At 38.3% G+C, this 25,259-nt stretch overlaps 2 protein-coding genes across 8 annotated transcripts in view; one reads left to right on the forward strand and one right to left on the reverse strand.

Moving 5' to 3' along the window:
• Window positions 1–8,049, forward strand: part of dnmt3aa (DNA (cytosine-5-)-methyltransferase 3 alpha a) — an 83,770-nt gene extending 75,721 nt beyond the window's left edge. For 4 of the 6 annotated variants that reach the window (XM_053231771.1, XM_053231772.1, XM_034301943.2 and 1 more), the window contains 3 exons: window positions 296–343; window positions 631–749; window positions 1,782–3,143. In XM_053231771.1, the coding sequence (XP_053087746.1) occupies window positions 296–343; window positions 631–749; window positions 1,782–1,923 (309 nt within the window). In that variant the 3' untranslated portion in view covers window positions 1,924–3,143. Of the gene's footprint in view, window positions 1–295; window positions 344–630; window positions 750–1,781 lie in introns of all 6 variants that reach the window. The other 2 variants (XM_053231773.1, XM_034301944.2) reach the window with 2 other exon arrangements.
• Window positions 8,050–10,491: 2,442 nt separating this feature from the next.
• On the reverse strand, window positions 10,492–25,235 carry gnpat2 (glyceronephosphate O-acyltransferase 2). 2 transcript variants are annotated; one of them, XM_026917467.3, is made up of 16 exons: window positions 24,691–25,235; window positions 22,990–23,181; window positions 21,632–21,823; window positions 20,715–20,844; window positions 20,481–20,608; window positions 19,282–19,357; window positions 18,216–18,367; window positions 17,702–17,832; window positions 17,147–17,370; window positions 15,977–16,225; window positions 15,121–15,200; window positions 14,501–14,641; window positions 14,271–14,370; window positions 13,333–13,426; window positions 12,002–12,063; window positions 10,492–11,097 (listed from the first exon to the last, which is right to left on the reverse strand). In XM_026917467.3, the coding sequence occupies exons 1-16, from the start codon at window positions 24,703–24,705 to the stop codon at window positions 11,054–11,056; spliced, it is 2,010 nt and encodes a 669-aa protein (XP_026773268.3). In that variant the 5' UTR covers window positions 24,706–25,235; the 3' UTR covers window positions 10,492–11,053. The 2 variants fall into 2 exon arrangements, with proteins under 2 accessions (XP_026773268.3, XP_026773269.3); XM_026917468.3 differs by having other exon boundaries at window positions 10,494–11,097; window positions 21,632–21,808; window positions 24,691–25,228.
• Between the last annotated feature and the right edge of the window lie 24 nt (window positions 25,236–25,259).

A 25,259-nucleotide genomic window follows, 5' to 3' on the forward strand; every position in this document is an offset into this window, starting at 1 on the left:
ATATTTTTGCATAGTATGAAATCAGCAACACTTTCATTATTTTTTTTTTTTCATCATTTTTGATTTACCGGAACGTTACATTGTGCGACGTGTATTTATTCAATCGCTGTCGATATTCAGTTACGTCAAAATGTCCTCAGTAACGATGAGCTGTGTAAATTTTCACCTCCAGTTGTACATTGCTGCATCTTTTACAACTCCACAAATACTTTCGCAATCACCACAATTCCTTTTTTTTTTTAAAGCATGTTGTCATTAAATATACCAAAAACCATCAACTTTCCTGCACCTTTAGGATTGTTTGGGACTTGGTCTTCCTCTAAACTACCCCCAAAGTTTTCAGGTTTGTGTCCTGATTTTAGTATTATTACTCATACACAGAAAAAAAAAAACTTTAAGAGTCTAGTATTAGTATTAATGCTAGTATTAACATTAGTATTTATTTTTAAGAGTTTCTCCCAAATTAAATCGGTCAGTTAGGAGCCACTTTTAGCTTTAAGATTCTTTATGAGTATCAGTTCCTACAAGCAGCAGTTCACACAGAGTTACTCATGTTTACATATGAGCATTGTGATTGGGTGTGTTGATGGAGGGGGCGTGGCTAACACAGACACTGGGTTTGCGTTTCAGTTCGATAAGCTGAGAACCATCACCACTCGCTCCAACTCCATCAAACAGGGCAAAGACCAGCACTTCCCCGTCTACATGAATAACAAGGAGGACATCCTCTGGTGCACTGAGATGGAAAGGTATGGATGGATGGATGGGTAGATGTGTTCACTCATCCATGGATGGATGGATGGATGGATGGATGAACTTATTCACGACTTTTTAAATTACTTCCAATAATCTGGAAATTAAATGAACATTTAGAACATTGATGAATGAAGCGAGAGACCTGAATTCCATATTTTGATTGACGGACCCTTATTCACGATAGAGTTGGAGGAATAGATAAACAGATTCATACATGGATGAAAGGATGAAGTGGTAGATTCATGGATGGATGGGTAGATGTGTTCACTCATCCATGGATGGATGGATGGATGGATGGATGGATGGGTTTACTGATAGATGGATGGACAGTTTCACATACAGATGGATGGATGGATTTATAGATGGATAGATGAATTTACACAGATGGATGAAAGGATAGATTCATGGAGGGATGGATGGATGGATAAACATATGTAGGATAGTTTTAGTAATGAAACCAGGAGGCAGAAAGGAAAGATGGATGGATAGATAGATGGATGGATGGATGGATGGATTCATGATAAAGTTAAAATTAGTTACAATTATCTGGAAAAACACCTCATATTTAGAACATTCACGGATGAATCATGTCCATATTTGATGGATCGACCATTATTTAGGATGAACGGACAGATGGATGGATTCACACATGGTAGATGGATGGGTGGATGAATGGGTAGATTCATGGATGGATAATGGATGGGTGATTGATTCAGGCATGGATGGATTAATGATTGATGAAAAGATGGATGGATTGTTTCACACAGGGAGGGATGGAGGAATCCAGACCCAGATCTAGATAGATGAAATGGGTAGAGTCACGGAATATGAAGTATGGAATCACACATGGATGGATAGATGGGTGAATGAGTGGAACAGGAGAAAAAAGTTCTTGGGTTCCTGATAAGGTTCCTGTGGTGGAAACGGTGTACAAATGGAGTGACAGGAGGATATGAAGTGTAGAGGAATTGAAGTGATGAATGAAAGCTCTCATCTTTTTTTTTTTTTTTTTTTTTCCCTCTCAGAGTGTTTGGATTTCCTGTCCACTACACGGACGTGTCCAACATGAGTCGTCTGGCCAGGCAAAGACTCCTGGGAAGGTCATGGAGCGTCCCAGTGATTCGGCACCTGTTCGCGCCGCTGAAGGAATACTTCGCCTGTTACTGAAACCCCGCCCACCCGAGTCACACCGTGCCATCCCACGACTCGCTCCGCCCTTCATTTGCATAGCAACCAAGATCCACTTTTCTTACATTTGTTTTAGTAGTTGCCTGACGACTTACTGGTGCTATTCATCGAGGAAAAAAAAAAAAAAAACACGGTTCGTCCGACTACACGTCTCACTTTTACATGTCGGCTATTTATTGAAGACTTTTTTTTTTTTTTTTTTTTTTTTTGGGTTTATTTTTGTTTTACAGACTTTTTTAATCATTTACAATGTCAGAACGATCGACATATTTCATCTGTGATCACACAGCTTCTCTGATGAAAAAGAGACATGCTTGCATGAGCGTGTGGATGCGAGTGTGTGTCTGTAATTATGTGTGTGCGCGCGTGTGTGTGTGCGAGAGAGAGAGAGATAGAGAGAGAGAGAGAGAGAGGATGGTCATCTCTTTGAGCACAAAGCAGAATCGAGGGTCACGGCATCTTCGAAAACTAAACCCACACACACACACACACACACACAATCCTGGTGTCATTTACATCTTTTACCTGTAGTCAAGTGGTGCAAACACACACACAAACACACACACACACACACACACACACACACACACACAAACCAGCTGATACACTGTTTACAGTTATGTCATGGTACTACACAACAACACAACTCCTGTACAGCTCAAATGCTGATACAACTACGGTGCTCTCTCTCTCCCTCCCTCTCTTCCTCTACAAATCCTCCCCAAATCCCCTCTCTTTCCCTTCTCCCTCTACAAATCCTCCCCAAATCCCCTCTTTCCTTCTCTCTCTTTTCACCTCTTTCTCTTTTATTTTTTTCCCCTTCTTGCTCACTTGCTTGCTTCTTCTTTCTTTCTTTCTTTCTTTTCTTCTATTTCCTTCTCCCTTTCTCCCTTGTCTTTCCCATTTATTTCACTCCCTTTCTATACCTCGTCCTTCTGCAGCATCTCTCCTTCCCTTCTTTTCTGTCCATTTCTCCTTCTCTTTTTGTATCCTCTCTCTCTCTCTCTCTCTCCTTCCCTCATCCCTCATGTCCTGCTATCTTCCTTTCTTCCCTCTTTCACCCTCAATTTTCTTCATTTTCTCGCTCTCTGTCAGCAATACTGATGCACAGCCACACTTGAGGCCTTACTGCTGGGGCACATAGTGACTGACATACACACACACACACACACACACACACACACACACACACACACACACACACACAGAAAGAAAGAGAGAGGATCTGAATTACGTGTTGTGTCCATGTTGGGAGTTTTCTACATTACAGGCTGATGCAATACCGCTAAATCTTCTGAAAGTGGTCCGGACAGAAAGCTCTGTATTTATACATACATACATACATACACACACACACACACACACACACACACACACACACACACACACACACACACACACACACGTCTCAGAGAGCTGCTGCGCTTCCAGCCCAGGCCTGTAGGGGGCAGCGGCAAAATAGAAACAAATCTATCCTTCCACAAAGCACTGTGGTGATGCTAGCGACCACCAGCGGAACTCATTTCTACTGTAAACTGTAAACCACAAGGTCTCGTCTGACTCCAACATTTTTACTGTACTGGTGTCGTCGTGTGAGTGCGAGTGCGAGTGTGTGCGCGCGTGTGTGTATGTGTGTGTGTGTGTGTGTGTGTGGAGAAATGTTCTCCAACTCCTCAACATGCTTTGCTTTTTGTCCAACTGAGGAAACTTATCAGAAATCTCTCCGGGGTGCTTTCTTCTCTTCCTTTTCTTTCCTTTCTGGTTCTGGGCTAAGGCTAGCATTAAGCCTGTATGCTAATCCCTGTTTTCATTTAAATTAGGTGCGTTTCCACCAATGTTTCAGAATCTTTTGAGGAACTAAAGGGTTGTAGAACTAATCTGAACCAGGACCAAACAGTTCCTGGTCATATTTCTTGTTTAAAATGTGACTAAAATCTGCCCTGGTTCCTCTCGTAGAAATGTGCCTAAAATTTCCGAATTCCTAAAATGTTTCTGGGTTCCTGTGGTGGAAACACACCCAAAGTTTCTTAGTTTGAACAAGTTCCTTGGCTCCTGAAAAAGTTTCTGCATTGGAAATGTAGCTATAGTTCCCAAGTTCCTCAAAAGTTCCAAAGTGGAAACGTGGCTAAAGTTCCTAGATTGCTAAAAGGGTTCCTACCATAGAAAGGCATCTAAATTTCCTGGGTTCTTGAAAAGGGCCTGGGTTCTTGAAAATCTTTTTTGCATTAGAAACGCATTTTTAGTTCCTGGGTTCTTCAAAAGGTTCCTGAGGTGGAAAGACACCTAAAGTTCAGTTCCTATATGGTGTCCAGGGTTCTTGAAAATCGAAAACACACCTAAAGTTCCCGAATCCCTGAAGAGATTCCTAGGTTCCAGAAAAGGTTCCTGTGGTGGAACGTTGATCTGGAGTTCTGGATGTCACGATCCAGATTTTGGTCCTTCTTTGATACATTTCTGTCCTCCCAGGGGATTCTGGGATAGTGGCCTCTGCTGTGTGATGTTGTAATATCTGGTCACATGGTGCTCCCAGAATTCCTTTCGTTTTGGTGGGCGTGGCCTCTCATGATGTGTAGGTGCTTAACAATGTGCACACACCTTCCAGTTATGAATTTAAATATCTGGATTACTGTATTCTCTCCATGCTGTTGTCGGATCGTTCGGATACAGAGTGACATTCTGGTGCTTATAGAAGCTTCCCCGGGAAGCTGGGATGATCCGGTGGGTGTGGCCTCTCGTGGTGTGTTGGTGCTCAACAGTGTGCACTCACCGTCCAATTATCAGCGGGGATAATCGGATTTGGTTTACTGTATTCCCTCCGTGCTGTTGTACACATCGTTCAGATCAGAGGTTAACGGGACATTCTGGTGCTTTCTGGCGCTTTCTCGGGATCTTTTTTTTTTTTTTTTTTTTTGGTTGGTTTTTTTGTTTTGTTTTGTTTTCCCCGGATTCCCAGATTTTCAAGGGTGTCGTTGTGAAGTATAAATGAGAGAGGCTAATCTCTCTGGCCTGCTTGAAAGGCAGACAGTAAAGAACTTTCTAGGCCACTTTCCAGACACAGATTATCCGCAGTCCTGGAATGCAAGTCCTTTAGCAGTGCTGGTCCTCGCTTTTCTGAATGCCCTGAGCCAAAATCCATCCCCCGACCTGCACCATGAACATCCAGCCTCTACCACACTAACAGTGTGTTCCTTATCAGAGTCTCCTCTGCTGTGGTGCTGTTTGACTGTGAATGAACACATAGCCTCCAGTAGCTAATCCCGCTAATGTTCAGAACCACTACTGACCGTTCGTGATGACAGTAAGAGATATTGGTAGGTTTGCTAGCTAGGTACTATATCGCTGTAACGATAGCCTGTTTAACAAGATGGCTATCAGAGTTTAAATGGCTCATCAAGGGTTCTTTAAATGGGTAACGGTATCGCAAAACAGAACGCTAGGTGTTGCTAAAGAGTCTAGCAATTGCCATCACTAAAAAAAGGGCTCAGACCTTCCTGCTTTTACTAAAAGAGGCCATTTGACTGACAACCAATCACAGTCTTCTTTCTCCAAAGATGTGAGCGTATCTAGCATACTTGCTAATAACTGCTTCAATAGAAGATGCAATGCTGTGAACTGTTTTTAATCCAGTAACTATACGATGCGCCAAAAAGCTCAGAATCCGGTGTACGGAAGTGCGTGTACATCTAAGTGCAAATAACCAATCACAACGCAGGCTTCAAGATTCTGAAGCTCGCGGATAGATAAGTGTATAATATTTATCAAGACATGTCATGAGTCAGACACTGTGACTCCTTTAGGGTGCTAGATTTAACCTGTAGAGCGTAACCTGTATGACGATAAGCTAACGTTAGCTTCCCGTTTTGACACCAGTGGTAGCTAGCAAACAAAACTGAGGGCATTCAGACATTTTTTTGGAACTTTTAGCACAACTTTGGATGTATAATGAAACCAAAAAATAAATAAATAAATAAAAGAGCTCACGCTCAAGTCACTTTTTCTTTTATTTTTCTGAACCTGACACACCGTCCCAGCGAGGACCAGCACTGTCCATGACTGATCATAATGCGTGTTCAGGAAAGTGGCCCTCATCTGCAAATGAACATCCAGACAGCTAAAGTCCAGAAACTAAGCTAAGCTAAGCCTGGCTTTCGGAAGACGCGTTAGCCGCTCAACACGTCTAATAAAACTCAGGCCCACATGTGTTCTTTCCAGACTCACTTCCTGTGTGGCCGAGACGGGACTCCATTCAGCCGAGTTCAGCGGTAAACCAACTGTACATAGATATGTTTGCCTTTTGTTAGCATTCGATCATGTTTTGTGCTCCGGGTGTGTTTCTCAATCCGTATAGGCTAATTTCGGTGTGATCCTAGGCTGTGTTAGCGTAGCTGTTGTGATTAGGAGACTGGCCAAAGGCGGAGCTTGATTATAATAAGCTGAAAGGCGGTGGTGATGTGATGATGATGATGATGATGGTGATGATGATGGTGATGCTGATGCGTAAGAGGGGGGGGCGTGTCAATCTGCTATCACGTCCCGACGAATTTTATTTTCCTCTTTCTTTACGTATTTATGAATTGTCTCAAATGAGAGAGGATGAATTTGAGAGCCAACCAATAACCAGTTGACAGCTTTAAAGGAGGAGATCCTTTACGAGGTTATTTTAGGATTCAAATCTTTAAAGAGAGCGTGAGTGAAGGCGTTTCAAAAAAGGTGCTATACAATTTATTCTTAAATGATTAAAAAAAAAAAAAAATTAAATAAATAAATAAATAAGTGAAATATATTGTTGGGAATTAAGGATTGACCGGTCTTGACAATGACTGTTTTTATGTTGTCGTAGTAATGGATTTAAGAAAAAAAAAAAAAAAAGCACTATTATTTTACTCTTTTATGAATATATTAACAAATGCATTTTAACTTTGTACTTGATGATGTAAAAGTAGAAAAAAAAAAAAAGAATAAAATGGAGAAATTTCACGTGTTTTAGCCTAGACATCACTGTAGTATGAGCGTCTCAATGAGGAAGTCATTCTGTTATACTGGACACACGCTCCATCCTGAAGGTTCTGTGCACTGATACGTAGCTCGCTTTATCCTTGGCAGCAAAATCTACATTACCCAACATTCCTTGCTCCATGCTTTTGTTGGATCCGACTGTAATGTTACGTTGTTTTTTCTTATTATATATATTATATTATATATATATATATATATATATATATATATACACATATATATATAAAATATAATATATATATATGTAATGTTTGTTGTTGCCTCAATATTTATTGACTACAGCCATGTCCTACCTTCTGTCCTTCATATTTGGTCTGTCAGATGCATCTGTCTCTCGCTCTTTCTCTTCCTTCTCCATCCTGCTCTCTCTCTCTCTCTCTCTCTTTCTCTTCTTGCTCTCTCCATCCGCAGCTGTAGTTCTTTGCAGACGGCGTGAAGAGACAGAGAGAAAGCATGAAAGAAAGAAAGGAAGAAAGAAAGAAGAATAGAATGACTCCTTTCTTATGTATTTGTGCTGGGGAACACTTGAATTAAATGTACTGTTTTTGTGCAAAAAAAAAAAAAAAAATCCAACCCTCGTCCTGTCTTTTTTTTTCCCCCCCCAGATGACAATCTATCAGTTAAGTTATTATTAATTTGCCCTGTTGTATACAGGGCTAAATAATGTGGTTTTAACTTTATTTACATCACGTGATCGCAGACGTTTTGATGATGTATTTATTTCAGGCTATTTGAGTTTTTAATTATAATGTTTTGCGCGTTAGTTATAATGTTCTGTCCACGTGAATCCAGACCACTTCAAATGTAGATTGCTTTAATTTCATATCATAACTGCTGTTGACAAGATTAATACACATCATGTATAAACAACACTGTTCCTATTTTTCCTTTCCTTTCTCTTTTTTTTTTTTTTTAAATTGCAGTTATATTAACAGGAGTAACATCCAGTTTTTTTAGGGACTTGTATGCCTCACATACATTATTATTTATTTAACAATAAACACTTTTTTTTTAAGTGTTGAACTTTAAAGTGATGATAAGGCAAATAAATACATTAAACCGATTAAAAATTGAGACAAATTTGCATAATCTTCCATTATAATTTTCTTTAAATCCACCCCAGCTTTTTTAATGAACGATAGATGCTTTGGAAGTCGATAAAAAATTTTGTTGCTATGGTTACATCATCTACTAGTGTCTTATAGTGAGTCAGTTCGAGCGAAAATTAAACTGCGAGAAATCAATTAAATGAACACATTTATTATTTAATACATTTATATAACTTATTATTAAATTAAATATTGTACATATAATACATTTCATCGTATACGACTCAAACTTCTGGGTACGAGGCAAGGTAAAGTGGCTCATGTTTAAGTGTCCGGATGTGAGAGTTTAATGAGAAAGGTGGTATTTTATTACAGACACCACCCTGAAAAACTAAACACCATAAACACCACGAATGGCTTGATTTCACATAACATCACAAAAATCGTCAGTTTAGCTGTCTGCCATTTTGATTCCCTACGCACTTCTGTGCAAAGATCGCCACACTGTGTAGTGCTTTAAACAGTCTGTGATGTATATGGATGTTTTCATCGACCAGGTGGACAAAACAAGTTCAGATTCTTCCAGGTTGTGAAAGTTTATTACGAATCAGAGCTCTGAGACTCAGATCTGATCTGAAGAAAGGCGTAGGTTATGGAAGGTTGCCGTTAATCTTAAGGATATCACAACCGAGGAGAAGTTGGAACGAACGATCGTCTGATATACATTTTGCTCTTTCAGTGTTTGTTTTTACTCTCATGACAAATTAAAATGTCAATACAAAGTGTCGTGGTGAAACCACTGATCCTTGATTACATTCCCTCACCCAGCTCAATGTTCATTATAGTAAAACAAAAAGTTATGCACTGGTTAACTCATTCATCCTGTTTAACTCCATAGATATATATTTTTTCAACAATATTGAAAAACAGCAAAGATCTTTCAGGAGAGATCTCAACACCCATCTTACTGCTAATGGACATTTTTAGAAGTATTTCATTATTAAATGAAATATTTTGAATTTCAGGTAAGAAGGCCTATCTGCAGAACAGGAGCAATGCATTAGGTATTTAGCTAGGGAATCAAAATGGCCGCCTAGTTTCAAACACATTGCATTGTGGGTAATTGTATAGTTTGCAGTCATGTTAAACCCATAGGGGTAAAATTGTGTGTTCTGATAGCGTTTGGATCTATTTCTTCTGTTAGATATAATATAATTTTTTTTAAACCAGATTATATGAGAAGAACAAGAATACCAAAATGTACCCCGGATATGTTTAGTGGAAGTTCCACAACATTAGAAGTCTCACATCCTACACTTTTTGTATGTTAAGTCCTGTTTTAAAACTTGTCTTGCTTTATGAGCAAAAAAACAAAACAAAACAGTCACAATTCATTTTTACATGAACATCTCTTCATTCCTCAGAGTTCACCTGCTTGTTTTAGTTACTGTCCCTTTAAGACTACGATATGTAAATGAGATCTGTTCTGATTGGATAGTCGCCTCAGGAGTGAAATAAGGCAGACCACGCCCCCTACGCCAGTAACACGTGTAGGAGATAAACAATGGCGTCTGCAGGTGAAACAGTTTTAAAACTAGTCCAGCGTTAATTATTGACTTGATGACTTAACGATTAAATTAGCAAACTGATTAGCCAGCATTAGATAATCCTGCCTCATAAATCAGTGTTCATGCTAAACACTCATGAATAATCAAAACATTCAAACGAAGTAATTTTCTTACCTGCTCTTGAGATTGTCTCGTCCTTCAGCAGGAGTTTTCACACAACATGTCTTGCATTGTGTCTCCTTCAAAACGCAGTCTGTACTGTATTGCTCAGGGATGTTTGGTAGTTAATAGGAACAGCACAAAACTGAGTTACTTGCTGAAACACCTTCCACTCCAACAACTGCTTCTGAACGCCAACATGAGTGGGCGGGGCTAACCTGCTATTAAGGTAATGGGCGGGGCTAAACGGCAATAATGTGAATGGGTGTGGCTAATTTGCTATAGATTGAGTGGGTGGGGCTAATTTACTATATTTCATAAAATCAAGGAAAATTCTTGAAATGGAAATGTAAGCCCTTTGAATGTAACCATAAATGGATAAAAAGTATGACCTGTTGTCCTTTTATAAAAAAATAAAAAATAATAAAAAATACGGAATAAGGAATAAAATACTTTGGGAATTACTGATACATGAAAATAACAAGAATAAATACTTTGAATAGTATTTATATGTCATATCATACGTTTCATACCTTAAAATAATGCTAAAAATGCTATTTAAAAAAAAGAAGTTAATTATTTTTAACAAATCAATTTTCACACCTGAAGGGGTGTGAAAGTGTAAAAACTTTTTTTTTTTTTTTTTTTTTTTAGTCAATAAAGCTTTATATACAGGAGAAGTAAAACTCCATCTGAGAGCAAGAACAGAGTGAATAAAGATTATAGAAAAAGATTGATTAAATTAAAAACAGGACGTGGAATCATGTTTATTTAATCAGAAACCTTTTTTATTCCTAATGTATTATACAATATTATACATTGTGCTATTTCACATTGCTTTGAAACACTATAATGATAGTCTGTTTTTTTATTATAAATTACTATCTACAAATCAAAATATCTACAATTACACATCAGCAGGGACAGACCTGTGTATTAATGTATCTACAGTCACTGAAAACCTACAGATTATTTATTCTGGTACAGGAAGTAATAGATAATCAATGGTACTAAATAATCATCAGTGTAGATGCTGGAACTTTAATACTGTGGTGTACTGAACACTGTTCCACACCTACCTGGCAGTGAAATGTGTTTAGTGCTAATATCTTTACACCTCTGAGCGTTCGTACTTCAAGTGACACCAGCTGCCAAATTCGTTCATGATAGAGCAGGGAATTCTGGGAATTTTCTGCGGGAATGTTCTTTGTCCTGGGTTTGTTCGGATTATTTTGTAATTAGTATCGCTCAGGCTGTGGAAGGTCCTACTTTAACTCATTATTTATTATATAAAAAGAGCAGAAATGGAGGGTCATGTCACAGTCTCGAGTACAGCGGCACCTTGGACGTGACGCTGCCATCTGGAGCCAAAGAGACAGGAGAGCATTTATTATACCAGCAAAAGCATTAAAGTATTACAGTACTATTAGTTTAACCTATGAGATGAATCAGGATGCTGTGCGTATCCTTCCCTATATCATCTATATAATATCTATAATATATATACAATACTCCATAATCACTGGCACCCTTAGGAAAAAAAATACTGTATAAAATAAACTTTACAATACTTCAAATAGTTTTTATAATTTAGAAACATGCAGTAAAATTTTTCAAGATTATTTAAAACAAATGCAAAAAACTTGTCACCCTTGAATAAAAAAAAATGTTCTTTAAAATGTTCTGCACTCGATCTTGTCTTTGACACGTAAAGCATTTTGACATCCGTCACTATAAGGAGGTTGACATACACAAGTCACGTAACTAACAAAGCAACAAAGCGGATTAAAACACAGTTAGTGACATAATAATAAGAAGTGTTATTAACACTGATTTGTTCTTGGATTTAAAACCCTGCTGTGTGAATTGAAGGCGTCTTGAAATGCACAAACATGAGAATGTGAAATAATTTGAGATGTTGTGCAGGGAGGAGGGTCCAAAATCCTCTACAAGTGTCTCCACCCACTTTTAACATTATAGGATGTTACAGAAGAGACTCAGGGTGCCAATAATTTTGAAAACACACACACACATACACATATATATATATGCACACACATACACTCACAAACACTGTATAAGCTTCAAATTATCACATTAAAACTAAATGGTTCTGTATTGACTCATGCAGCTTTACATTACTTAGTATTACACAGTGCTGCTTATTATATTACTTTATATCATGTTATCATGCTGTCTAAGGAAAAAACACAGCTATTATAGATTTATTTATTTACATAAAGAGTTGAAGGTATGTTTTCTTACCCAGCGTGTCCCATATTCTCCTCACTGCACTGTGGTTCACCCTGTACTCAAACTGTTCAGCTCTGAGAACAGAGAAATGAAGTGTTTTAAAATATCGCGTAGGCCTGTGGTTCTTTTTCCAGCCGTGGACCCCTAGCATATTCTGCCTGATCCTGATCACATAATCTGTATATATTAATAAATAATTATAATATATAGAACAATAATCATCATCCTCCTCCTCATGTATAAGCAGTCTACACGTTTTCATAAACCAACAAATGTGTCAAATTGAATCATTTTTACAGTATTAGATTTGATGTTCTGCCTGCTTTTCACATTGCTTTAACATTAACAGTGACATTTTCCTACATTACACATTGACACACACATTTCATTTTAAAATGAATGATAACTTGAATCAATTCAATTTTATTTGTATAGCACTTTTAACAATGGACATTGTCACAAAGCAGCTTTACAGAAATATATAAATTTTTTCCAGATATAAATTTTTAATTCGTAAATTTATCCCTAATGAGCGAGCCAGAGGAGACGGTGGCAAGGAAAAACTCCCCGAGACTTCATGAGGAAGAAACCTTGAGAGGAACTAAACTCAAAAGGGAACCCATCCTCATGTGGGTGACACCGGATAGTGCGATTATAAATCATTTCCTTTCTATAACTGTGTACTATAGAGTCAAATTGTGTAAACAGAAACTTATGAGCTTATGAACAATTTATGAATATGAGCATCAGAGTCATTTCTGAATTCAGTATAGTTATAACAAAGTCTGTTGCACTGAAGACATCAACTGTTTAGTGATGGAGACATGATGCAAAAATGTTCATAGCAATTGCAGTCCTAAGGCTATCAAAGGAAGAAACCTTGCTCTGATTTCCACACGGTGAACACAGATCACTCCAGAACAAGCACGCTAAGCTACGTTAGTGATAGAGTTGACTAATGAATGTGCATGACTAAGCAGGTTAAAACAGTAAGCCTGCACCTTTTCTGAAATGTAATGGGCCTAAAAAATGTATTGAAATTATATTTTGAAATATTTAACCAAAATAACCACTTATACATATTTTAAATATTTGTAGAAACAGACCCCCGGTAATTACGCCACAGACCACAAGGGCTCCACGGACCCTCGGTTGAGAAACACTGGTATGAGCAAGCATACAAAAGTAACCGGATCATCATTAAATACGCATCACTATCAAACAGGAGAAGAAACGAACATTCTCTGGAGACTTGTTCACGTCTATTTTAAACAAAAATTTACAGTTTACAGCATCAGTGTTTTACCGACTTTGTATCTAATAAAAGTGAAATTTCCACTTACACCCTGGATTTAGACACAGCTCCCATCCTGACCAGAGCCGAGAGAGCGTTCTTCTGTGTGTCGGAGGACAAACACTCGTACGACCGCACCTCACCTGAAGACACACAGAGTCTGAAGAGTGGACATGGAGACTGAGAGACACAAAAAATAAGGAAACAGGGAGGCTCTTTTGCCTAGATTTTATATGCAGCTGTGACGATTTCTCAGTCACAGTGGCTTGTTTACGACTGAGCTAACTAGCTTGGTCAGTTAAAAAAAAAAAGTTTAATTAAGTCAGGCCTGGAAAATATCTGTAAATAATGAGAAAGTCATTAAAGTGTTGGGCCTTCGGTTTGTCAGATATCTGACATACAATTGGATTTAATTCACCACATGGAACAACAGACTGCCAGATGTGCTACAGTAGCAGGTCTACCGTAAAAACCCTAAAATATAGGCAGATTACAATTAGACTAGCTTAATGAAATAATTCAGATGTATGTCATGGTACAGACAGCTGGTCTTATAGTCCAAGAAATATGGTAATTATGGCTAGTATGCAAGAAGAAAATGTCAGACCTGGCCCCAGAGATCAGACAAATTCATAAAATAAAGTGGGTTTGAGCAATTGACTTGCACACATATAAATCAAAACACGTGTAATATTTATTATTTCATATTTCTGTACTGCATCTGATCATGCTGTATCAGTATGGGATATTCGAGTGATAACACATTTGCTCACGTTCAAAGAGAAAGTGGGCGGAGCAACTGCTGGTGTAATGAAATGGGCGTGGCCAGGTGACTCAGTAAACCCAGGCAGAGGGTATTTCCCTCTTATCCAACAGTAAGTGTGTAAGATGATATACTGGAGGAATCTGTGAGGTAAGTGTCCCTTAATTAATGAATTAGTTCACTCCTCTTGAACTTGTCCCTTTAACCTGGCGGCACATGCTCACCTGAGAGGAAGAGCTTCATGATGGCAGCACGGGCGTCAGGCACGAACCTCTTCTCCGTAAACGTCTGAAATGTTTCCTCACACAAAACTCGAAACACCACCTAAACCCAAAACAGACAATATCCACACAGATTTACTTTAACAATTAGTTTCCCAGCTAATCCAATGATCCATTTGGAGACACTTCCACAAAATAAAAACCTGAATATCTCTAACATTGTCTCCAATCACCTGGTATGTTTCAATAAACGGTTTAAGGACGGCGCTCAGGAAGACAATGGTGTCCTGCTCTTCTTCAATCACTCTCAGTCCGTGGTCATAGATGCTCAGAGCTCCACATCGCAGCAGGCCAGAGCAGCCCTCCTCAAAATCCTGACACAGACACAGACAGAGAGATTGGTGGAAGATAGATTCAGCCCAAAAAGATCTTCCCATGACCAAAGAGGCACCAGTATGATGTTTCAGGAATCAAAGCAACTTTTTAAGAAACTGGCCACCATTTTATCCGATTCGAACCATTACGCAATCTAACTTCTATTAAAGCATGGCATAAAATTAACACAAAGGTTTTAAGATGCTGTTTTCGTGGCACTTGTTCCTTGTCTCCTCAAATAAGATCCGCAAAAACCACAAATTGTTCTCGATTTGAGAAGTTCATTTTAAAAAAATGGGAATGAAAGTATGCAGGCTTTATCTAAAGACTGCAAGCTGCAAGCTATACTGCCAATTATTGTATTTTAACTTTCAAAAAAACATGTTTTTTTTGTAATTAATCATCACATTTAGAAAATGATGCTGGGTTAAATGTTGGGTTAAAGTCACTCACACTATGTGATCGGTTTCGGTCTCACCTGCGCTGCATGGCCAGGCATGAAGATGAATTCATTTGCCAAAAGATCTTGCAGGAAACAGAAGCGGCTGAAGACATCGTCTGGAGAGGAAACGACACTCGTTATAAAGCAGTATCTCCTCACTGGAGACTCTCAGGTACAAAAGGCTATCAGGGTCCACAACCAGACACTGCTGTTCTTCCTATTTAGAGTATATAACACTTGAGTGCCAAAGTTCGCAACGTTCTTGATTTCTGGGTAAAGACATTTTTGAATAAAATAAAATACAAGCCATAATTTACGATTTACTTTATAATCCAATGTGACGTACTCTGAATCTAACTGACATGCTGATTTATTGTTGCTTCATTAAGTTGTCTAGTAACTTAAAACAGTCAACATGTCTTCACTTTATTTCTATTTTAAAGGGCTCAAACTCTCAAGCAGCTTTCTGTAAGCAGTCAATAGAAATCAGGAAAATACTAAGCTTTCACAGAGGATAAAAATGTACCAAAAGATGTCCAACTGTTTAGGAAGATCATTCAGAAATGGAAAGGAAAAAAAAATTCCCAGACAAAGAAAAAGTTCCTAGAGGTAAGTGGACAAATTAAAAAAAAAAGGTCACATTTTTATGACATTCGAAAATTGTTTCACTATTCATATCTCAAAATATACTTTTTAATTATTTGTCATAACCTTGTGAAATCTAACTTATTTCACAAAAATAAGGGTGTGCAAACTTTTGCACTCAAGTGTATGTCCAGCCAATAGCAGCATAGACGATTAAAACGCACTGTACATGGAAAGAAAGATGAGCTGTTGTCTCTAAATGCAACCCACAACAGTGATGTTCATGTTTGTTATAATTTACACACACCTTTGCTGTAGCTTGGCGCTGTTGTCATGGCAACGGCAACCAGCGCAGGTCGCGTAAACACGTGCAGTGCTTGGTTCCTGTAGGAGGCGCACATGAGCACCGCAGACGCTCGCCGGAACACGGCCTCCTGTTGAGTGACGGGTCCTGGCCCCGCCTCCTCGACCAATCGGACATGCCCGTTCTCAAAGCGTGCTAGAGAGTGATGCAGGGCCATGCTGGACAACATCACCTCTGAGTCAGGAAGCTGTGCTGAAAAAAAAAACATTATGACAGTGACACTTTATTTCATAAGAAATGAGAAGCATGAACTCGAATATCCTATTCACACGTCTTTCTTTCTCTCTTTCTCTCTTTCTTTCTTTCTTTCTTTCGTCAGACGAACTACAGGAAAGCCTGAACTGAGCCTCTGTTGTAGCTCATGTTGTTGTTGTGTGTAAATCCTTTCCGCGCGTGAACGCCTGTCAGACCTTTATAAACAGAGAAGCTTGAGAATTGTTTCAAAATAAATTTAAAAAATACCCTACAATAGTGCAAAATTCATAAATCACTGAGATCGATGGGAAGATCTTACCAGTAGTAACCTACCGTAACTAACACTAACAATAGTAACCTACAGTAACCAGCAGTAACATATAGTAAGCATCCTATAGAATATAATAGCATCCTATAGTAAAGAACAATATTCTATAGTATATTAGTAACCTACATTAACCAATAGTAACTTATAGTAAGTAATAGTAATGTATAGTAAAGAATAGTAACCTATAGTGTCCTACTGTATCCAATAGTAACTAATAGAAACCTATACTAAACAATAGTAACCTATAGTTATCCACAGCAAAGAATAGTATCCTATAGTGTCCTACAGTAAGCTATAGTAACTAATAATAACCAGCAGTAACCTACAGTAACTTAACATGAAGTACAGTAACCTAACATAACCTACAGTACTGTATAGTAACCGATAGTAACATATAGTAATCAATAGTAACCTATAGCTACCAACAGAACAGTACAGTAACCTACAGTAACTATAGTATAGAATAGTAGCCTAAACGAGGCCGATCTCTGTGTGCGTGTGTGCGTGTGTGTGCGTGTGTGTGTATGTGTGTGTGTGTATCATACATTCCCTTACACAAAGACTGTGTTTTTTTGTCTGTGAAATCGTACCAGGCCAGTCGATTCGGGCTCCGAGTTGAGCAGCGAATGTCCTCAGGCGCAGGGTTTTATGGGTAAACGTGTTCCACTCCACACCATCAGGGTTCTGCAGGAGGATCAGCGCCATGAGAGTCCACGGGCTGAGAACGAGATCTCGCTCCTGCAACTGCACCAACAAGTGAGCGACATCACTCACAAACTCCTGCAGCTCCGCACTGAGCTTCAGCGGCAGATCCCTGAGAAAGAAAGAAAGAGAAAGAAAGAGAGAGAGAGAGAGAGAGAGTTTAAGTGCCTCTCTCAGCTGTTCTGAGGTCAGTTAAGAATGCTCAACTTTTTCCACACAGTAGACTACACTTTATCAGGACGTCGCTGTTTCTATATCGACCTTGACAACTGCAGATGAGGTAAAAAAATATACATTTCTGAAACGACAGTGTCCAGACCTCGGTTACAGTCACGAACACAATATCAGCAGGACACAAACAGCACCACGATCGTGAAATCACCGCGATCATATAACTGCGCTCAGGTTGTTTTTTTAGAGCTCCACAGCTCTTGGTGTTTTACCTGGGTATCAGGTTGTACTGACCGCGGTGGATTCTCCCCTTAGCCAGCTCTCTCACAGACACCGGTTTCCCAAAGTACACATGCATGCAGCCGTAGTTTTCCTCCAGAACCTGGCGAGCCTTGAGCAAACCCTGTGCACACACACACACACACACACACACACACACACACACACACACAAATAAACTGATTCTGTAACCACAACCCAAGCCAGTCCACATCACTACTAACTTGTCTAGCAGAGATTCCGTAACATTAAATGTAACTATAAACGGTTAAAAAGCGTGACATGCTGTTCATGAATAAATGCCGAATCGCTGCGGTATAAGAGGAATAAAACACCTTGGTATGTGCCGTTATACTTCCTTCACGTCAGGCCATAACAAATCACCCAGGTGTGGATTATTTTCGTATAACAGCACATCCTGAAGTGTGTTATTTCTTATCTAATCAGTGAAAATTGTAAGCTTATAGTGCGATAACAGGATCAGGAGGTAAGTGTGACGGACGGCACCCTGGTGGTCTCTCGGGGTTTGGGAACGCCGAGCAGCTCGTGAGCAAGCAGAGATTCTTCCAGGACGCGATCGTAGCTGATGCTGATCGGAACCAGAGTGATGTCGTACACCTCGCCTTTAAAAAACGGCTCCAAGACCATCTGCATCATCCCTACACACACACACACATACCTTTTAACTAAGACACATTCACTGGTTTTTACTCCATTTACACCTTTATTATTGGTGTCAAAATCACCTATTTAAAGTGAAACAGTACTAAATATTAATTTACCTTATAACAGCATTAATAGGATGGTGATAAAATAATGTCAGCACTGCAGGAAGAGTAACGATATGACAAACATCTGGCTATTTGTTTATAACTCTAAATAGTCACCTCAAAAAGTACACAACAGCTCCACATTCAACATTTCATTCATTTTACCTTAATTTAAGACAAGTAATTTTAGCTTCGACAGTTTTACTGAGAAAAAGGCTTGCTTTCCCAGGTGTAGTGTCATTAATATTAATATGAGTAAAGTAAGTGTGTGTGTGTGTGTGTGTGTGTGTATGTGTGTGTAAAGTTAGCTTAACCAGCTATAGTCTACGTTTAGCTAATCCAATTTTAGTATAAGGTTATGTTATGTTTTTTTTCCCAAGTTTTTGCGCATGTTTATGCTGCTACATTACTCATTATATTATACTGTACATAGGCTGCTACTCTTATGTTTACACTATTTCAGCTACTTGTATTGTACTCTTGTACTCTTTGCACTATTGTCACTAGGTTCACTTTTAAACAGAGCTGTGTACTGGTCGGCGCTGTAGTCATTGTACTGTCTTGTGCTGTTTGCACTTGTGCACTTTATGTATAAATTATGTAGTCCCTTGTAGTTCTGTGTTGTTCTGTGTCGTCTTATGTAGCACCTGGGTCCCGGAGAAACGTCGTTTTGTTTCACTATATACTTGTATATGGCTGAAATGACAATAAACTCCACTTGAACTTGAACTAGAGTGAGTAATGTTAGTGTACCAGCTTTAGCGAACCACATTTAGCATGTAGCATCAATAAGTTCAGCTTACCCAGTTTGGGCTTCAGAGATTTGAGCGTCCTGCTGCGCAGTCCTTCCACATAAAACTCTAGAGGAGCAAAACCTGTCTGCAAAAACACAAATTTACAAATATGCTCAGTAAAAACCAGTAAGACTTTACTGCAGCTAGGAATGCATAATGCAGTAGTGTGGTTTTAGCAAGGCACGGTGAATAAATGTGTGATTTTTATCACATAGATGTTCATACACTTATCTTAGAGGCTTAATCAGTTTTACAGAGTTTATAGCTGATTGTTGCTATTGTAGCATGTTGAGTAGCTAGCCTCCTAAACAGCCTACTAGCTAATCAGCTTAGCAATTGGTGAGGAAAAATAAATTGACGTACCTAGCTAAAGCCTGACAGAAAGCACAGATGACCTCTAGATATTTTACAGATATTGGCTTTATACCATCAGTTCAACTGGTACATTTATGCAACAACTACTAATGCTAAATATTAGCTAAAGATTTATCAGCATTGGTTAAGCTAGCCAAGAACCTATACACAGGACTGTGCTAACATGAACAGCTTACTAGTTAGCTTAGCTTCTTTTGGCATTACCTCATCAGTGATAGTTAAATATCTTAGCTACTGTAAAGTATAATTATTTTGTGAAAAATATTAAGTGGAAACAGGATTTCTTTTATCCAGAGTACTCAAAAAGTCAGAATTTCTGAAGAGCTGCAACTCCTCCAGCTGTGTGACGTCATTTCAACATGGCCATCGTCTCAATGAACCGTTACAACGAGAAAAAAAGATGTGTTTTGTGCTTATTTCCAAGACTGTACATGTATATGATACTCTTTAAGATCACTTAATAGACAATTTTAATGTAGATTATTTTTTTTTAAAAGTTAGGAAATAAAGTTCCTGTTTGTTGTAAACAAAGCATTAAATCAGGCTCGATAGCTAACATTGGGCTAATTATATTTATCTGGTTAAAATCAGGAGCCCAGGTTACTAGCAAGTTAATGAATGTTAGTTAAAAGGATGTGATAATAAACTTATAATAAACTTATAAGCTCTGCCCTTTTACACAAAGACACCTGTCAAAAATAACAATATCAATAATATCAATTATCTGGAAACAAATGATTATCTTTGAGCTAGCATTTGCTATTTTAATTTGGCTAATATAAGCTAAGGCCACATCTTAAGGTCTTAAGTGGTGAATAGTGTAATTGTTTTACCCGCACTATGGTCCTGACGTACTCAGAGAGCACGGCCCAGTAGAGTTTATCCGATCCAATCGCACGGCGAATAAAGAACGCTCCGGACCGGCGCAAGATCTCACCAATCAGAGACATTCCCATCAGCGCTGGAGGAGAAATTGGGAACAAGAAACAGAAAAGTTATTGCACGTGTTACATCAAAACACGATTAAACAGAACGTCAGTTTTCATTTGTCTGTAATAGATACTTGCGAATTCCAGCAGCGATGACGGGGATGGAAAGGTCATAGGTGAACATGATATAGGAAAGAATCAGGAAGTCGATGTAGCTCCTGTGATTGGGCATCAGAATGACCGGATGCTCCTGAATGGCCTGTTGGAGCTGAGGAGGCGGAGCAATCAAATGATTACAAGATGGCGACTCGTAGCTGTTCATCACCTTGAGCTCTGAAATTTCATCTGTATAGCTAGCAGTTAGCTAAAACACATTTTAGCTCTTTTCATTGTTTATTTTACATTGTGGTCATTGGTTTGGTTTGATCGATATCTGTAGCCAAAAAAGCTCTCACATATCATGTGACATTAACTACACTTAGCTAACATTTGGCTTTTTTTGGTCAGATTATTATTTTTTTTTTGATCAAAGCTTTTCGCTGTACTGAAAGTTTCATATTAAAAAAATTCTAGCTGGTTATTACAAGTTTGACGGTACAGCAGTTAACCGTCTTTATAAGTCGGAAAGTTGTACTTTTACAATTCTGGCATGATGTGAACACAATATAAGTGTAAACAGGAACAATAAATATTTATTATTTTCAAAAATATAACATTTTGCTACATTCAAACTCAGTTTTTCATAACTATTTTATCTGTACATAAAACTTGAGCTAGCTAGTTACCATGTTAGCTAGGTAGTACGCTTACAACGTGACAAATCGCTACAACTGCACAGAGTTTGTAGGAAAACTCCAAGGCCATCGTATCTACCAAGTTTATGCGTTTTCCTGCGAGTAAAAGTGCCACTAGTGTGTAGAGGTGAATATGTACTTGGGGAAGTGCTAAAAATCATTAAAGCGTAGGCTAAAAATGATCGACAGACACAAATAAAGGTGCTGAGACGATACAGAGAGAAACACATTGACGATGATGGCGATGAGAGCGCGTCTAACCCGTGCGAGTCCGTCCTCGTTCACCCGTATGGAGCTGAAGAGCCTCTTGAAGACTTTAGTGAGAGCGAAACCCATGAGGCGGATGAAGCTCAGCTGCAGGTTCTGACTCATCTCCTCTAAGATGCTCACGGCCTCCTCCTTCACACACTCATGCGGCTCACCCGACTCCACGGCTATCTGCATGGAGTGTACCTTTACATTCACATTCACTCATCACTGTGGGAAACTATTAAAATTTCTGAAATCTCTAAAATATAAATTAAGCTAATTGTCTGGACTATAATAATAATAATAATAATAATAATAATAATAATAATAACAATAACAACAACAGTATTAGTGGTAAAATTATACAGTGCTGAAAAATTTAGATAAATATGAAATATCGTCACTTCCTCTTTGTGACCTTATCAAACTGGCAACAGGTTTTTGGCCAAAAAAAAAAAAAAAAAACACTTTTTTTTTTTAATATATTTTAATTCTTAAACAAAGTAACATCATGGTACATGAACAAGGCCTTACCACAGTTACATAGCTGAGACACAATCATCTTTCATTAGTGGGGAAATAAATAAATACATAATGGTTCTTTCTTTAATCTAATATCAAATCTAATATTAAATAAAAACAATATAGCTAGTAATAAGCTAGTAGCGCAGTAAGTAATTAAATAGATACTGTAATAAAACCGCAGCAATAATAAACATGTTCATACCACAGTGCTGTTGAATTCTCAAATGATTCTGATTGGTCAGAAGTCAGGTGTCGATTAATTTTCTATAGCTTGAGCTTTGACCGTAGTGTTTATATTAATGCGCTCGTTCTGACACGTTATTGTTGCTATAGTAACGGCTCACTTACGGGGACTTGTACAGCAGACGCTCCACATAAACAGATTAAAAATGTGTGTATTTGTTGATATGGTGAGGTTTTGTGTAAGGACATGTTTATTTAACATTTATGGAAGGAGTCTCCAGGGTCAGAGCTAAAACTGTAACTTTATGTTTTCACTTTGCGGTTTCTCGGTAACATGACAAGCTGCGATATATATATATATATATTTTTTAATTTCATTAACTTCAAGAGAGAGAAAAAAAGAAAGACTGGAAAAGAGAGAAAAGGAACGACTGTTTATAGCTGCTATAACGTAACGTACGTGAAAACTTGCTTTGCGTACATTCCACGACATTAACAGTAACAACAATAAATGGATAAAAACTATGATGTGTCATTCTTTAATAAACAGATCACTGCAATCGTTGGCAAATCGCTGTGGTGTAAGAGGAAAAAAAACATTTCAGGATGTGCTGTAATGGGAAAATAATCAACTTTTGGATGGTAACAATAACTTAACTCACCTCAGAGATAACGTAGCGTAGATACTGTGACTCCTGCACCATCCTGTTGAGGGCGCTCACAGACAGAGGCGTGGCTCCGCGATACGGCTGAGCGCTAAAAGTCCTGAGGGCGTGGCTTATATCACTGCCCCGCCTTCTCTCCTCCAGGATGTCGAAGACGTTTTCGGGCTCTGGTTTTAAGGCATGTTCTCTCTGTAACAGCGGGATACAGCACGACTGCGTTAACATTTCTCTCGTCGTATACGGTGGACATGGATCATCACGTGTCGTCCAAATGACTCAACAATGTTTACATTAAATCTACGCAACAAAGACGAGTTTATATTGAACAAAGTAGCGTTACACATGAGCAAGGTTTAAAGAAGGGCTACGTTGGCAAACTAGGCCATTTTTGGCAGATCGTAAGTATGTTTGTTAAAGTTGGAAAGAATAAAAAAATAACGTAACTGATTGTAATACTTATGCTGCTTTTCACAGGAATTGTACTGTAACATATCACAGTCGATGCTAAGTACATTGGATTTGGTCGCAAAGGTACATTCAGCATTTTTAGCAGAAGTTAGCTAAAGCTAGCTGCATCAAAAGATCTTACGCTAATGATTATTAGTATAAGAAAGAGAAAAATCTAGAAAAAAAAAAAAATAGTTTGACTTCACTAATGACTGTTGACTTTTATGGGATAACAGACGAGTCGCAAAACTGTTCCTATAAGGACTGTAAGAAAAACGTACAGCTTTATACACTTTACACTAGTATAATATCAATATTGTGATAAATTGTATCCCAATTTTCTGAAATATCGCAGGTTTTACATTTTTTTTATCTCTCCGATTGAAAGCAGCTGATTAGGTGTACAAGCTTGGTATAATTTTCAATCGTTAAAATTGTTTTAAAAAATTGTTAAAGATTACAATTTTACAGACTTTTTAAAATTTTTGTTTCCTTTTTTAGTGTTTCGTTTCTTGTTCCTTAAATAAAACTGAGATCTTATTTTTGTTTATTTGTTTGTTTGTTTGTTTGTTTGTTTGTTAAATGCAGCACTACTGTTCTGTTGGCAGGTTGTTAGATAACTTATATTTCAAAATTTATGTCTAATTATCATGATATGATATTTATGTCAAATCAAACACTGCTACTTTACTTTGCTGACATTTGTGTCATTTTTGAGATATCGAGCCTTAAACTTATAATCCTCAATAAGGTCAAAACAAAAACAAAAACAGTTTTATAGTTTAAAAAAATATATATATATTTTTTTACACTTTTAAGTGATATTTTGGTGTAAAGTCTGTAACATATATATTCAGTAAAAAAAATTTAAAAAATAAAATAAACAAAAATTTGATTTTTATAACTCCAAACTCTCGACCTTGGAACTTTTGGAAAGTATTTAGGATTTTTTCATTTTTATTTATTTATTTTTTCCAAACAAAAAGTCTGCTCTGAAAGAATGCGACCTTCTACTGCACCCTATTTGTTTATTATTGCCTACTATTTAGTGTGCTAGTTTTCAGAGTTTGTTGTGTTTAGAGACAGAGAATGTAATGAGTTTCTCGACTTGAGCAACAAAACTAAACATCAATTTCGCGTCTCTCACTCACTCACTCACTCACTCACTCACTCACTCACTCTCACACACACACACACACACACACACACACACACACACACACACACACACAGGAATTAAACATTCCCTACCAGTAGTCTCTCCATGGCTGTAGCTCCACGGCAGGTGCACACTTCTCCAGCCGGGTAACGACTCGGTTCATGCGCGAGCCCCAATCACCGGCCCCGGTTTCGGAAACTCCTCCTCAAAGCTGTCGCGCGACTTGTTGCACCGGGAGCAGCTCCACCTGCCGTGACATTGTGCCTGGGATTCGATTCTTACAAAGAGTCGATTCCTGGAATCCAGGCATAGGATTGAAAGAGTCGATTCTGAAGCTTTAGAATCGAATAGAATCGGTTTAGAAGAACCGACTCTTTGACACAGTGCAGTTGATGCGGCTCAAGTTCTCGCACAGTCGTGAGTCGACTCCTTCACACACACACACACACACACACACACACACACACACGTTCCCAAACAGATCCAGAATCACAACAGACGATGTAAAGCAGCAGAGAAGGAGATTCATACAGCTGTAATGTTGCTCCATTCAGACATGGACTTTAGTTCACTTTATTCATCCTCAAGCCAGAGAACAAATAGAAACGACTCCCATGAATCGATTCTTTCGATACCCAAAACTTGGAATCGGAATCGGAAT

This window comes from Pangasianodon hypophthalmus, chromosome 30, assembly GCF_027358585.1.
Source record: "Pangasianodon hypophthalmus isolate fPanHyp1 chromosome 30, fPanHyp1.pri, whole genome shotgun sequence".
Classification (NCBI taxonomy): Eukaryota; Metazoa; Chordata; class Actinopteri; order Siluriformes; family Pangasiidae; genus Pangasianodon; species Pangasianodon hypophthalmus.